At 31.8% G+C, this 16,449-nt stretch overlaps 2 protein-coding genes across 6 annotated transcripts; one reads left to right on the top strand and one right to left on the bottom strand.

Annotated features, from left to right (window-relative positions):
- The first annotated feature begins 73 nt into the window (after nucleotides 1–73).
- Nucleotides 74–10,360, top strand: LOC123218171 (floral homeotic protein AGAMOUS-like). Of its 5 annotated transcripts, none has more exons than XM_044639434.1 (9): nucleotides 74–95; nucleotides 662–899; nucleotides 6,188–6,269; nucleotides 7,028–7,089; nucleotides 7,184–7,283; nucleotides 7,641–7,682; nucleotides 8,977–9,018; nucleotides 9,099–9,265; nucleotides 10,049–10,360. In XM_044639434.1, exons 2-9 carry the CDS (start codon nucleotides 670–672, stop codon nucleotides 10,050–10,052), a joined length of 729 nt encoding a protein of 242 aa, XP_044495369.1. In that variant the 5' UTR covers nucleotides 74–95; nucleotides 662–669; the 3' UTR covers nucleotides 10,053–10,360. The 5 variants fall into 5 exon arrangements, with proteins under 5 accessions (XP_044495369.1, XP_044495366.1, XP_044495370.1 ...); XM_044639431.1 differs by lacking the exon at nucleotides 74–95 and adding an exon at nucleotides 162–380; XM_044639433.1 differs by lacking the exon at nucleotides 74–95 and adding an exon at nucleotides 166–380 and having other exon boundaries at nucleotides 658–899.
- Nucleotides 10,361–10,435: 75 nt separating this feature from the next.
- On the bottom strand, nucleotides 10,436–15,630 carry LOC123218865 (GDSL esterase/lipase At1g29670-like). Its single transcript, XM_044640520.1, has 5 exons — nucleotides 15,426–15,630; nucleotides 15,178–15,296; nucleotides 14,833–15,078; nucleotides 14,539–14,743; nucleotides 10,436–10,656 (listed from the first exon to the last, which is right to left on the bottom strand). The coding sequence occupies exons 1-5, from the start codon at nucleotides 15,628–15,630 to the stop codon at nucleotides 10,436–10,438; spliced, it is 996 nt and encodes a 331-aa protein (XP_044496455.1).
- Nucleotides 15,631–16,449: the final 819 nt, after the last annotated feature.

The raw sequence follows: 16,449 nt of genomic DNA, 5'->3' as shown, positions 1-16,449 counted from the left end.
TCTGAATCTGACGAGTGATTCCCAACTTTAGCCTTCACTTTTGCTTAATCTTCCATGCCTGCCACTTAAAAAGGACAATAAAGAAACAAATAAAAGTAAGAAGAAAAAGAAAAGATTTATTAAATATTTTAGAATTAAGTTCAGATTATTAAACAAAATTGCAAATAAGATTGAAGAGTAGTAGAGTAGTTTAAGTATAAATAAAGATACTAATGGATGAAGGGTCGTTTCTATACTTTATATATATCCACCTCTTAGAACAAGCTCGCTTCCATTTTCTGCATCTCTCCTGTTCAGTAGTTTAAGTATACACCCCAAAGGCTGGAACCTTTGTTTCTGTCCGTAATTATCATTCCATAATCCTTTGTTTCCACACCAAGGTTAGTGAGAAAAACAAAACACAATCTAATCCATCTTTTGAATTGCTACACCTCTTTAGTGTAAAAAAAAAATCTCCTCTTTCACCTTCACAAGATTCAGCTTTTACTGTTTGTTCTTCTTGATCGGTTTTCAAAGTCTAAGTTAACTGTTATACGTGTAAATGTAAACAGCTCTCTTCCTACAGCTTTAAAAAAGATGAAAAAACTTAGATGATGTTTGAATTTTGTTAAAATATTGCCATTTTTATTGATGGTTTTTGGGTTGTGTATGTATGAGGTAGCTGAAGCGATGGCCTTTCCAAACGAATCAAGGGAAGATTCCCCCAGAGAGAAAAAAATCGGAAGGGGAAAGATCGAGATCAAGCGGATCGAAAACACCACTAATCGCCAAGTCACTTTCTGCAAGAGGCGCAATGGTTTGCTTAAAAAAGCATATGAATTATCTGTTCTCTGTGATGCTGAGGTTGCTCTTATCGTCTTCTCCAGCCGTGGTCGCCTCTATGAATATTCCAACAACAGGTATACTTCCATAGCTTGTTCTTATTTCCTCAAGGCTATTAGATTTCTTTCTTTTTCACTAATTTTTGGTATTTTTAACTTCTCCTTCGTGTTCATTCCAACTAAATTTCTTGATGATCTTGCTTACTTTCTCAAGTTCATAGCTTTTCCTATATTACCATATGTACGTACATGGTTTTCTTATTATAAATGAGACACATTTCTTGGTTTTATTTTATTTTATGGTCAAGATATTTGCTTCTGCAAATAGATCTTAGCGTGGATTTAAAGTGAAAGAACATAATCATGTATTTTTAAGTAGGGCAGTTTAGATTGAGTTTCTCGCTAACTAAGATTCACTTGTCTTTCTTTCTTCTGTTTTGTTTTTTTCCTTGTAAGAGCTTTGTGGTTTTTATAAATTTTTAAAATATTTTTTTCTTTTCTGTTTATGATCATATTTTAAGTTCTTAGTTTGGTGGAAACATGGATCTGGTATAAGAGATAGAAATAGAAGCATTATTGTTACAGAAGTAGCCACAAGTATAGGATTGGTAATTTATGCAGACTTATGAAATCACCTTCTTCTCTCCTCCATTGTTGTTAAGTTTCCTATTTCCTTTCTCTTTTCTCTTCCATTGTTCCTCTCTCTTTGTGTGCTTTCTCTCTCTGTGGAAGCTAAGAGAAGACCTACAACAAAAGCTGTCACTCTTTCATTCGCCCTAAACCCTCCAATTTCTTGACACTTCTTAATGGCACGTCAGTTATACACATCAAGAAACGAAAAGTACAGATCGCAAAAACTAAACCAATGTCAAAACCAATTGCCTTCAAAACCCACGTTAGAGTTCCCAAACTCCAAATGGGTTTCTGTTTAAAACATGTTTAAACTCCCTTTTTCAACCAATCACTGCCAAATTAGGGCACCACCAAAGTTAGGGCTTTTCCCTAATCCACACTGAATTTCCCCAAATTTTTTTACTTGCCTTAATTGAATGAATGACAAAGAAAACCCCTCTTTTCACGATCAAACACATTAACAAATCAATAGCAAGGTTCTGTATTTCACCTCCAACCAATCACAACTCTCCAAAATTTTTACTTGGGTCTGGATTTTTTTACCCTAGTTAGGGCCTTCAACACTGGACCAGACAAACATCAGGTTGGATCGTGGTTCATCTTAGCTACAGAATCTTTGGTCACGTCACACACGATTTTTTAGTTTCTTACATATCTGACAAAAGGGTTTATGTCATGATTCCTAAAACAAGCTTCTTTTTTCGTTTTCCTCATCATCTCAACCCTAATTTTCTTTTCATCTTCAATGATGCAAAAATAAAAACACCCCATCTGCGCATTTCTTCGTCTAATTTGCTCTCTCTCTCTCTCAGTTGGTGAGGTTTATATTTGTTGAAGATCTTGCATAGATATATTTATGCAAGTTTAGAGAGATAAAATTTAAAACCCACTTACGTATGCTTCTCTGCGATTCAATGAAGCAAGTTCTGACGATTTTGGCTTCTTTCGTGCTTTGAAAAAACTTTGGCTTCACAGTCGGACGGCTCTGACCCTCTCAGACCTTCAGTCTGAGACCCCAAAAGACTGTTTTTTTACATTTTTTTATTACAACTTCCAATAAAATATTACAAAACTTAAATATCTGAAACCGGGTTTTGAAATGAACGAGGTGGATATTATTGCAAGGCCTAGAGCTTTGTCCGTTGAGTAATGGATATTTGCAACGTGGCATATCTTTGACCATTGCTGTCATCAAACCAATCATATTGCTGGGTCTTATGCCAGCGTGGCAGAGACAACCAGTGACTGTCTCGACGAAATTAAGGTATTATCTTCTGCGCATGGAGGAAATGTGCATATTTAAAAAAATATTATATCAATTAAACAATTTAAATATAATATATTTCTTATCAAATCAAGACTTTCACGAAATGATGACTCTGACTCAAAAAGAGACTGAGATTTCATCTTTCATTAAGGTTTCGTAATAGGTTCAGTTAACTCAAAGAGTTGGTTGATTTGACCGTTAATTTTCAGGTGCTTAATCTTCTAGCTTTAGGGTTCATCATAACCAATAGGATTGATTATCATGGTTAATCTTCTGGATTAACTGTGTACCCATTTTCCACTCAAGTCTTTTCATGCTTCAAATTTTATGAGTTTTTCTTCAGTTTTATTTTATTATAAATATATGTATAAGATGATTATTTATTAAAATGATGTAATTAAAAGCTTAAATTGATAAGAACTATGAGTTCAACCCACATTAATCATTAAAAAATTGTACTTTTATCTCAAGATTTTCAACTTTAGTTAGAAGGATTACACTTTTCTTTTCTCTTCTTGTGTCACTTTCTGTCTATTCAATCTGAAGGGTTTAATTGAAATAAGTATCCTAATTATTCGTGTGTTTGTAGCTGAATCATACAACATCTATACGCATATTCTTGGATGAATACAGCATGATTACAAAAACTTATTTCAACACAATTATATGAGAAATCTTTTTGGCCAAAGGACTTATTCCCACCCAAAGATTGTTGTTTCTAAATTTTCATCCTTTAATTTTGAAAATCTCATTTACTCATCTATAAACCATTAAAATTAATCTAATCCATTAGTTTTAAAATTTTATATCATTTACCCCCTCTAAAACCCAAAAAACTAACAATTTTTCTCTTATGTCAAGTTTTAAAAAATCACATTTCCTCCTTAGGGTTTATACTTTAATATTCAATCACTTCCTCTGGTGTCATCTCCAGTGATCTCTCTCTCTTGACAGTTCCTCTCTCTCTGGTGGTTTACCTCAACTTTTCTTCTCCCTCAAATGGTGGTGTGACGCTTGTCTGAGAAGATAAATAGTCTTCCTAAAAGAAGACGAGTTCTATGAGGAGAAGAATACAACTTGTCTTCTTCTAAGAAGATGACTATCTTCCTAGATGAGTGTCACACAACTACTAGAGGGAGAAAATACACTGAGGGAGATCGCTGGAGGAAAAGGAACTATCAAGACGGAGAGGCCACAGAAGATGACACTGGGGGGAGTGGTCGAATATTGAAGATAATTCCTAGGGGAAAAATGTGATTTTTTTAAAATTTAACATAAAGAGAAATTGCTAGATATTAGGGTTTATGGGGGAAAAAGAAAAGAAAATTTTAATTTATTTTTAATATTACCAGTAAAATAATAATTTTACCTTTAAAACTAATAGATTTAACAGTCTATGAGTGAGTAAATGAGATTTTTAAAGTTAAATAGTGGAAACTTGGGAAAACAACAATCTTTAGGTGAGAATAAGTCCTTTGGCCAATCTTTTTTTGCATACTGCAAGATAAACATGATGTGACCATAATTAATACTTTTTTCTTCTAAGGAGTGTTTTTTTTTTAATTTAAATCTTTTTAATCCTATGAGGTATGCTGTGATGTAGATTTCATTTTATTCATATGATGTAAGTTTTAGATATTAACAAAGGTAAACTTGTGTGTTGTAGAAAGAAAGCCTAAGCTTTTCTAAAGCAATAAAACTATGTACATTCAGTTTTAAGTATTCGATTGAGTATTTAAATGATATATCATTATATGATTAAATGATTTTAAATTAATAATAAAGTAATATTTAATTACATAATCATTTAAATACCCAATTGGTTAGTTAAAACTGAATGTATATAATATTGCTCTTTATAAAAATTTGTTAATGAATAAACACACTTCGATCATTTGTGATATTTGTTCCTTTAATGTTTATTCAAAATTTTTTTAGCAGCTTAATGGTTTCATTTTTATCTTTGCCTTACCCGTCAATTATTTCTTAGTGTTACATATAAACACTTAGACAAAAGAATCCCTTGAAGCAATTTTTCTATATATTTTTCTTCATAATTTCCAATTTAAATTCCCATGATTTTATTTTCTTCCTCTATACAAACTTTAGAGCTCATTTACATGAGAATTTTATTGATATCTTACTTGAAAATGTTAATTTACATATATGTAAGCCAGGCAAATCATATGTGGGGAGTCAACTACCAATAGGCTGATGAATCAATTTACATACCACACTATTTCTACAATAAAGATCATACTTTTTATCACCAGGAAGTATGAATTTATCTTTTCTAGTTAGAAGCTGAACAAAGTTGATTTCCAGGAGAAGAGTTAATTATGTATAATAAGGAGAACAATCTCTCATTCGAACTTTTAAGTGCTAATCCACAGTGAGTAGAGGTACTGATTTCACTAATAAAAGATCTTGGATGAACATTTTTTGTTATTCAAGCAGAAATTGCAAAGCAAAACTGATTGATTTGATAAAAACCTGAACAAGATTAAGTGGAGCAAAATGGCATAGCTAAAGAGTTTCAAGGCTAGTAATTCTGATTATATTTCTATTATTACTGTCAACTCTTAATGTTCCACAAATAGTTATCATTGCTTATCGTTATAACTTTTAACAGAAACACTTTGAAGCCTTAAAATTGAATTTTACTAATCAAGGATCAATAACCCTTCACGGATATCAGGTTACTGAATTCAATTGATTGTCCTGGAAGAAATACTTTTTATCAAACTTCCCTTGATCAAGCAATAATAACTTTGTTGGCACATTACTTTGATTATTAGTCTTCATTTCTCTCTATTCCTGGCTTATAGCGACTACTGGGATAATCAAACAGTAAAAAGGAGATGTTAAATTATGTGTTGGCTTATGCATATGCCTGCATTCATCGTTAACAAACCCCATATATTCTTCCTTGCCTTTTCTTCTTCTTCTACCACATGGTCGCCTTCTGTAACCATTTTGCTTTTTTGCTCTTTTCCCTTTCCATGTGCTCCTTTCTGTGATACCTTTAGGCAAATGTCACATTAACAAAGTGTAGGAGAAATATTGGGTTTATATATGCGTCTCACATTACCTAAGGAATTCAAAATAAATCTAGTTTAATAGTTTGTAAGTTGCTTAAGCAGTCAAGACACATTTTGGATTACAAAACCAAAAAATAAAATTATGATAAACTATGTGTTCAAAGTCTTCTAACAATGTGCTTGCCAAGGTTTCAAAATCAATTTCGCAAACATTAGTAGGAGATAAAAGCTTACATTTGAAGTTATTTTTATCTGTAAATAATTGCAAAAGACTGTGGATGCATATACATTTTGTCAAATGCTGATTTGACTAAGACATCCAATGAAATCAATTTAAATGCATTTCCTCACATGCTGTTTTTTACTAAGAATCTGAGATATCCATGAAATCACTTTCTTATTAGTAATTAGCACTGTTATTGCAGTGTCAAAACAACAATTGAAAGGTACAAGAAGGCAAGTGCAGATTCCTCCCATGCTGCGTCTGTCTCTGAAGCTAATGCTCAGGTACTAATTTTGGTTTACTTTGAATTCCAAAAATAAGTTGATTATTTCACTTCAATGATATATAACTATTAAACTAATTAAAAATAACTTCTTGTGGTAGTGGCATTACATTGTTTCAATTGCCTCAAAATTTTGATTTCAGGAAATGTCAATGTTGTATACTTTTTAATTTTCTTGTTCTAGCTTTATATTCATTAATGAAATTTGATTATAATTGTTCAGCTAGCCTTGATTTACCACAAAGTTCTTCATCATTAAAAGCTTAACTGGAGTTAGAGAATTTCTTCAAGTCAATTACAAAACAACTTACATGTCCAAATGGTGGATACTAACGAGTACAAACAAATTGAAACATTATTATGTAATCAATGATAATCTAATTGTTAATTTTATCACTGATTTAAAATCACTCAATCGTATAAGCGTATGTTAGTTTGTTTATAGTCATTAGTATCAAACCGTATATACATAAAATATTATCGTTTATGAAAGTTACCATTATGGGTAAAATTCTATATGTCTTTTTTATTAATTTTTTATTTTTTAAATTTATAAATATTTTTGTATGCCAATTTCTTTTATGAACACTAGGAAACCAGCATCAGGTAACTCTTTTTCAACTTCACTAAATCCTTGATAAGAAACATGAACATCAGTTCTAATGCCTCAATCAAAAACTCTGTTTTGAATTATAACTGACGTTTTAATGACTATTACTTCTGTGAGATTCTAACCCACTTTGTGGAAATGAATCTCAGTTCTACCAACAAGAAGCCAACAAACTGAGGCAGCAAATTCGGAATCTTCAGAACTCAAACAGGTATATATCATCAAATGGTCTTAATAAAAAAGTGTTGGATATATTTGCTGGGTCCCCACTTTTTTTTCTAAACATTGTTGTTTACAATTTCCAGGAATATGCTGGGTGAATCACTAGGTGCCTTGAGTGTCAAGGAACTCAAGAACTTGGAGACTCGTTTGGAGAAAGGAATCAGCCGAATCCGATCCAAAAAGGTGACATTATTATATTATTTATTTATATCATTTGAATATCTAATTAAGTACTTAAACCTAATGACATATTATTTGAATATCTAATTGAATACTCAAAATTTAGAGTTGATAGAATTGCTTAATTTGATGAAACAAATAATATTAACTAAATGAAAATGACATCTAGAAGAAGAGACCACCATACATTTTTTTATTTTAATGACCAGACCATCATACTTGTTATGTTTCTATGATCATTCTATTGTAATGACTTTAAGAAGTTGATATTGACCGTATGTGCTGCTGCTTTCTCTGGCACTAAAAGGTGTTTCTTTTTTGTTTTTTGTTTTTTGTTTTTTTTCTTTTTTGGTGTACCAGAATGAACTGTTGTTTGCAGAAATCGAATTCATGCAGAAGAGGGTATGTACTCAATATCTCTGACACTTCAATTTCTGCTTTTTCATGTTCAGATTTCTCACTATCTTTTTGTACCTGCTGTTTGTAGTTTATGTGTAAAAGTTTTTTTCTATCAATCATGTATGAAAGGTATAGGACTGCACTCTCACTGATTTCAATTAGTAAATAAAGGGTGGTCCCAGCTTTAAATGTTACCCTGAGTCTGAGTTTACGATTACTTTGATAAAAATGTTGAAAATTTGGCTTCGGAAATGGGGCTCCTCTTGCACTACAATTTTTTTTTTTTTGTTCAATAAATTAAGGCATGTTTACAAGCACTGAAGATTAAGTTTCATTTTCCTAACACTATTTTCTTAGACATTTTGTTTTTAGAATAATAATATACTTACACATTTTTCTTACTAATTAATCTATATGAACCAATGTATTTTTAATATGATTGGGTGAGTTTAAAAAGTAAATAATTAAATTACTTAATTATATTACTACAAATCAGTTAGTATAGATAAATTAAAAAAAAAAGTTAGTGATTTGTTTTTAATATTTGAAATCATACTCATTTTGTTAATAGAAAACTTTAACATTGTTTTCAACGAAGTCAAAGATAATGTATCCACAATAATAAAACTATATATAGTAATAATGAGTGTTGATTTGTATACTAATGATAATGTATCATCTTGTGAGTGATTGAGTGTTAATTTTATTTTTAATTTAAAATCACACAATCATATAAATTACTATATAAATTAGTACTTATTATTAATACATATAATTTTAACTGTGTCCACAACTACAGATAAATTGGATTTTCCTCTTTTTTTTTCCTCAGTGTTTGTCTATCCTCATAATGTCTTCAAAGGAGTAGTTCTAACATCAGCTTCTGCCTTTGATATCTAAGTTTCCATAATTATTATGACACTGTTGATATTACTGCCTTTTTAACCTGAAAAGCAGTTAAAAATGCAAAAAAAAACCTTTTACAAAACAGAATCCAATGGTTGAATTGGTAGATAATGTGGCAATATTTTATTTCAACTTTGAGCGTCCAATGGTTGAATCGGACTACTTTCTGTTGCATTGAATGATATTTTATCTATAATTTAAATTTACTTAATTACATAATAATGTTTGTAGCCATATTGTAAAGTATTATTGCTTCTAAAATAGTACTTGGCTTGGAATCACACATTAATTTGTTAATATCTAACCATATAAATCAACCACCTTAATTTTCTTGAGCTGCATGCATTGTTTGCCTGAGGGTTTCTTGTGACAATAAAATTTTGCGCTGCAGGAAATTGACTTGCACAACAACAACCAGCTCCTTCGAGCGAAGGTCTCTTCCTCTCTTTTACTTTGTTTAAGTGTATTACTTGGGTATTTTATGAGCATCTGAAGTTACTATGGTTGGTGTAGATTGCTGAGAATGAGGGGGGCCAACAGAACATGAATTTGATAGCTGGAGGGGGCAGCTATGAGATTATACAATCTCAGCCATTTGACTCTCGTGACTTCTTCCAAGTCAATGCATTACAGCCTACTAATCACTATGCACGCCAGGACCAGATGGCCCTTCAGTTAGTGTAAGAGTTTCCCATTTTCAACTCAGCCATTACATGCATCATCATCATTCACCAAATAGATCAAAAAACAATTTAATCTTGCTTTTTCATGATATTTTTGTTCTTCTAATCTCATGCATTATATATATGTGCTGTTGATTAACTTATATCTTGATTTGTTTAAGTTCTTCACTAATTTTCCCTATTGAAAAGGCTTGTGATAAACACTTAAATCTTTCAAACAAATTATATATTGTCAAAACAAACAAATTATAAAGAACAGATAATGTTATTGAAAGAAAGATAGTTACAGCCACTGATTTAGTTAATCAAGCGCTACACCTGGTTATTACAGTACTCGTAAAGCTTCCCTGCTTACAAGGAACTCAATTAACAACTTGATGTCATTCTCTTGTTCCCTACTTGCTTAAATAGATACTCTTATTTATTACTTAATCCTAAATTTTTATTTCAGTAGTTTTTCTACCTTTTCGACCCACTATCATATCAACCATATCAATCCTCTCCTGTCTTATCTCGCAGCTATCCTTCTTTTGTAAACTTTCATAACTTTATCCTTCCGCTCTTTCCTGTGATATGTTATTACCAGTGGGGCCTAACAAACTTGCATGATCATTTTTATAAACAACTTTGTAGATGTCTATGGATTATAAGGTAGATGTTATTAAATGGTTGTGATATTGCAGTTGTTGGGAAGGTTGATTTTTATTTTCACATTGAACCAGTTAGATTTTGCATCTGAAGGACTATTTTTCTAATAAGTTTTTTCTGCCTCTGGTGCAGCTAATATGCATGGTTGAAGAACTACTATTTCATCCTAGATGAAAGCTGAAGGATGCTGAGAGGCAGGAATCAAGTTATTGATTAAGTGGGGGCCTGAAGTAGTAGGTTTGTAGACTCTTATGTTAAGACTTACAACTATGTCATCATATAATTAAGGATTTGCTTTCTGTATGCTTAAGGCAAACCCCAATTGAGTGCCTGCCACAGATTGATATTGTACTAACTTGTTACTACTATGATACTCTCTTCGTGTATAATTAAGCACTTAAAAATCAGTGCTATGAACACTTTGTTGAAATTGTGTTTCATTCATTAGTCCTTATATGTTTATTAAGCCAAAAATTGCTGTGGCTAAATTTTGCTACAGGCTAGTCTAGAGCTCCTGAATTACAAGCCAACCACTCTTCGAATGTCCATAGGAAATTTCACATCTGAGTCCGAATTACTAAATGTCAGCTCTGCAAGGAGAATGTTTACAATCTCTGGCGGATGAGAAGAATCCCAGAATATGAAAGCATTTCTATCTTTGCACGGACTTGAAGAAGGCTTGCACAAACCATAGCTTCCCACTTCACAACATGTCTCTCTAAGATCAATATTTTTCATAGCTGAAATTTCCACAGCACTTATCAATTTCCGAAGACATATTCTCAGAAATTAATCAATGAATTAAGTTGAGGATATTTATACCAGGAGAGAGTGCAGATACTTCACCAATACTACTAGTGTTGATGAAGATAAAGGTGGCATTTTTTAGTTTTTTATTGTGTTTAAGTACAGTTTCAATGTCGATCTCTCATACTCCATTGCTCAAGTTAATTGGCAAGGTCGAATGGATAAAGAAGGTGATATAAAAGATGATGAAACAAGAATGCCTCCAAAATTAAGTAAATTTTGTGAATAAGTCATAGATTCTGGCTAGAATTCAAAATGGAAGAGGGGTAAGGCTGCTTCTGATATGTTCAATGAAGGCTGTAATTAAAGCTTATCTCTTCCTTGTATCCATTGAAGTCACACAATACCTCTGAAGAGATTGCCTGCCGCACTAACATAAAGAAGTGAAAAAGATTGTCTTAATTATGATCTTTCTGATTAAACTTGGTTTTAGATGAGTATAACTAACCAGAAATCTGACTATGGCAGTGTGTTTGTAAGAATTTATGTTACCAATTATATATTATTTGTAAAGTGAATAGAATTTTGGAATGTTGACAGGCAATGTGGCAAGAATAAAGTGAATTCGGGCTTCTTCTTCGGGAGGGATCATCGGGATCCAAGAGTTTGGGCCATGTGAGGAAGTTTAATTAAGGCTCTATGCATTCCTAGGCTTATTTATGCAACCGATAGTCTAAAGAACAGATCTATTGATATCTTACTAATGGCTTGGAAAAAAACTTTAATTTTTACAAATGAAACTCTTTATTAATAAAGGATGATGAAATACCCACAAATTTGTTCATGGGGGTAAAAGGTGCTTGTTAGGAAGGTCTAGCTCAAAATAGTAATTTGTGAAGACTTATGGGGTTATGTGAAATATTGTCTAAGTATGGGGTTCACATGGTAAATTTTCCTTTAACTTATTAAATAAAGCCATTAGGTTTTCTTCTTCTCCTACGAGGAAAAACAGAAAGCATAGAGCAGAAGAGAGAAAAGAGAGAAGAAGAGAGAAAGGGAGAGAAGAAAAGGAAAGAGAAAGAAAAAGAGAAAAGAAAGGGAAAAGAAAAAGAAAGAAGAAGGAGGAGAGGAAATTGATAGGAAAATAGGGATAAGTTATCAAATTTTCATCTAATTAACTCTAGGGTTGGAATTTACTGTTTAAATTGGGGATTTTCAAATTTTAATTATGTTGCTTTAAATTTGTGTGAATAGGTGAAGGAGGAAAATTCATAAAGAATTTTAGCATCAACTTTGGGTCTGCTCAAAGTGTGAATGGGAAACAAACCTTGAACTATATTTTAAATTATGCAAACTTATGTTTTGTTTTCAATTCTTAATAAATGGTATTATGGATTTTATTATGCATGTTATTGATTTTGATTGTAAGTAACTGTAGAGTAAAGGCAACTTAAATTCAATGTTATGTATTATTCTAAATTTGAATAATAATTGATTTAATGTTGGTGTAGCTTTAGAGCTGAAAGGTATTTAATTTAGGTCTACAAGTGACTGAACTTGTTAAATGTTAATTGATTTGATATTGTATGTAGCTGTAGAGCTGAAAGATATTTAAAAACAGCTCTATGGGAGACTAAAATTACTAAATGTTATTTGAATTGGTGTTTGTGAGCATGTAGATTTGACGGTGATTTAAATTCAGTTTATGGATGAGTAAAGTTACTAAATAATTTATTTATTAATGAGTGTATAACTGTAGAGTTGAGGAAACCTTAATTCAGTGATGAATATGACTGTATTGTTGAATGTTATCAAATTGGTATTGTAGTGGGATGTAGAATTGAATATTGTTAATTCAGTATAGCGAGGTCATGGTATTAAGAGAATATATGTCGTTACATATTTGGTGATCAATGCTCTGCCTGCGTAATATTTCACCAAGGTATGACATATGTTAGTTGTTCTGTCTGCGCAGTATTTCACACTAGGTATGACAGATGTTAATTGTTCTGTCTGTGCAGTATTTCACGTTAGGTATAATAAATGTTAGTTGTTCTGCCCGCTTAGTATTTCACATCAGGTATGACAGATTTTTAGTTACTTTGCCTATGTAGTATTTTACCCCAAATATGATAGATTTTAATTTTTTTGCCAAAACAAGATTTCAATATATCAGATACAATAGTTCTTTCTCGCTTTGCTTGTGTAAGGGACACCCACTGGATATGACAAATTTCTCCTTGAAAATATTAGTAATGATTTATAGCTTAAGTTATTGTATTGGTGAGAGGTTTAGAAACAAATAATAAAATAAATATATGAGTTGTTGATAATCAGATCTTCTTTTTAAGGATTTTATTCCCTAAGCATAATTTTATCACTTGAGCGATGTTTGTTCCTTTAAATTTATTTCAGAATATTGAGTATACATTGGAACTGTTGGCAACCTCGTTGTCATAAGTATGTTACCATATAAAGAAAAAAATCTGGATGTGGTCATGAACGTTGTTCAATGGTAAATGCAACTTTTGAAATATTTTGGGAGGTTCTGTGTTCATTCAGTAAGAATTTCAATAATTAGTTGAAGTGTGACATTCCTGATAAATCTTAATTATTAGCAATAAATGATTTTATTTCAGTGGTGATGGAGCTAATTATTTCTTTAGAAATTAAATATCTTTGAATTGGTTAATATATTATGAACTCTTGCATCATTTTACTGATATATATTTAGTATTCAAAAATGTTTTATAAATTGCCCACTCACAGAGCTTTTAATTCACTTTTATAGAATTTTCCCCTTCATGATATCTCCAAGACCATGTTAAGCGATGACTTTGCCCAAGGTTGTGCCACGATATAACATCTTTAGTAAGTGTTCCATTTTGCATACATATATTTGGATTTTCTTTGAGAAACTTAGGAAATGTTGAAGGTTGAAGGCCTAGTTAAACTATTTTCATGATTTTTAATAGAAATCAAAATGTAAATTTATAGTTATGCGTATGATAAGGCCAGAGGCTTGATTAAAAATTTATTTTATGTTCCTAGACATCATGTTAAAAATTTTGTGAGTGAGTGTGTGTGTGTGTGTGTGTGTGTGTGTATATGTGTGTGTGTGTGTGTTGTAAAATATTTAAAAATTTTACAGGATGTGTTTCGATCTCCTAAATCTCATAAGAGTGTTTGGATGTTATAGGGTTGGCGAGTTCGGACAATTTATGTCAGATAAATTTGTATATTAATAATTATATGTTATTATATGATTAATTATTATTTTATTTTTTATTTAAAATTATATGATTTTATAATGACATATCATAGTTTATACACAAATTAGATATAAGGACAAACAAATTCCTATATTAAATATATAAAATTGAATTGAATTTCATATTCTTTATAAATACTTTTGACATCTCATCACTAATAGAGGTAGGCAATTTTGTTACCGAGAGTAATTAACAAAAGGATAACAATATTTAGAGGTATTGAAGCAACCACATTTGAGTCCATTAAAGAGACCGAATTTTATTAGAATTGACTCATAATTATAATTTCATATGGCTCATATTCTCTCATAACTTAACCAAATGACTAATATCAAAAGGATGAACTTCAGATGGGTGAAAAGCTTTGTAAGATCGCTGTGCAGTGATTTGATTCATTGCTTGGGAAGGATGGAATCCGTCCCAGTACACGTATTCATTCCTGTTCTGGCATGAAGTGCCGAAAGGAAAACATACCACGGTGGCATTCAACCCTGGGCAGCAGCTTCTGTTTAACACTTTAAAACCTGCACAATATTCAGTTGAAGAAAGTTGCCAAATTTCTCACAAAACAATGGGTTCAAGGGAGATGTATTATTATTCTACCAGCAGAAACAAGAAAATCTGACGACATCATCTGGCAAACGTTAACATAGATGAATTTCGCATCAGTTAGTTTAGTGTTGAGGTGATCGACAAGTGACTTCAGCTTCTTGTTGAAAAGCTTGGCCGCTTTGTTCAAATTCTCTGCACAGCCAGTGTTGTTTACTGGGAAAACGACAATCTTCCTTGCTCCAAGATGGTGTAAAGTCTAGCAAATTAAAGCAAAGACAGAGAATTAGACATAATGAAGTATAAACTAGAGAGAAATTAAGAAAAATTGTGTTACGTTCTGAACACCCTTAGTTGCTTGGAATACTGGTGAATAAGAATTTCTGTAAACTTCTCCAGGTCATACAGGAGCATTTTCACGGATAAAAGGGTTGAGAAATAGTTGTTAGCGTAATCGTTAGTGCCCATTCCAACACTATAAAGGCACTTGTTTAGATACTGAGTTGCTGAATCTACAGTTCCTAGTTTTGCAACGAGATTTTTTATTGTTACTTTGTGATTTTGTAGCTGTTGATTCAAACTGATATGCTCACCCTAGAAAGAGAGAATAATCAAGAGGATCATAATAAGATAATAATACCAAATTGTAAACGAAAAACAATGTGAAGATATCTCAATTTCTATGATCAGGACTGCTCCAGTGTCATCCAGAATACCTGATCCGCTGGATGCATAATTCAAACCTTTGAGTATGTCAGAGGTCGAAGCCATTGCAAAGGATGGGATATAATTATTAAAGGCCAAAATTTTGGCTGCATTCAGAAGACTTTCCATCAATAAGCATATATAGCGATGGTTGAAAATTACAAAGAAAGAAAGAAGGGAATCATAAATCAATGACAAAAATATGCAGTAAGTTTAAGTTGAGTTGAAGACAAAACTGATTACGTCGACTCGGGTTTCACCATTACAAAACCTTCCTGTTGGTCCCAGGGGAAAGTCAATTCCATAAGGTGGGTAATTCGCCTTTGCTGCTATTACAAGATCATTGTTATTGCCACTGTCACTCAACGAATCCCCGAAAATGAAAAAACAAGGTACTTGTGAAAACCCTAGAACACATTGTTGCAAGTTTGAAATCACCATCAGAATATTAATGAATGCCCACCCTACTTTCATGACAGACACCATTTGAAGCAAAGTGGGAAAGGAATTGAAATTATAAACAAGATAGCTTAATTGAAAGAAAGAGCTTATTGTCTTCTATACGTGTGACTAATGGATATATATAAGAGGGAATCCGCGTCCCATCCCGACCGAAAAAATTTCTTTCCCAAAATTGAAATCACCGTCAAAACATTGACGAATGCCCACCCTACTTTCCTGTCACACACCATTTGGAACAAAGTGGGCAAGGAATTAAAGTTATGAACAAGATAATTTAGTTGAAAGAAAGCCATTATTCTTTTATACATGTGACCAAAGAATATATATAACGATGAATCTTCATCTCTATTAGAAAAAAAAATAAAATATTTATAAAATATTAAAGTTTATTTATAATAGTTTACTCTCAGATTTTGTTAGAGACACTGTAGTGGATTCGATTTTAACATAAACCAATTAATTTTGTATAATATGAGTTTCGATCTCTATATTTATATTTAGTAGACGTAAAATTTTCTCATACAAAAGAAACTTTAATATCATTATGTTAGACCAATAAATTGGCCAACCTAGTATTAGTATAGAAGTTGGGAGAAGGACCATTAAGGAAAAAAAAAAGGTTAATTACCTGTATATATGTGAGGGTGAACAAAGTTTTTGGTCCCGTATTGAAAATTGTATTAAAGGGTAGGTATTAATAAAATCACATATCAATGATGGAAGAAGCAAATTGCAGAACAATTAATAGAAAGAAAGAGAAACCAACTTCTGTAATTTTCTTACTAACAGATGAAAATG

Source organism: Mangifera indica, chromosome 6, assembly GCF_011075055.1.
Source record: "Mangifera indica cultivar Alphonso chromosome 6, CATAS_Mindica_2.1, whole genome shotgun sequence".
NCBI lineage: Eukaryota > Viridiplantae > Streptophyta > Magnoliopsida > Sapindales > Anacardiaceae > Mangifera > Mangifera indica.
Note: the sequence above shows the minus strand (reverse complement) of the source record. Positions and strands in the feature narration are given on the sequence as shown.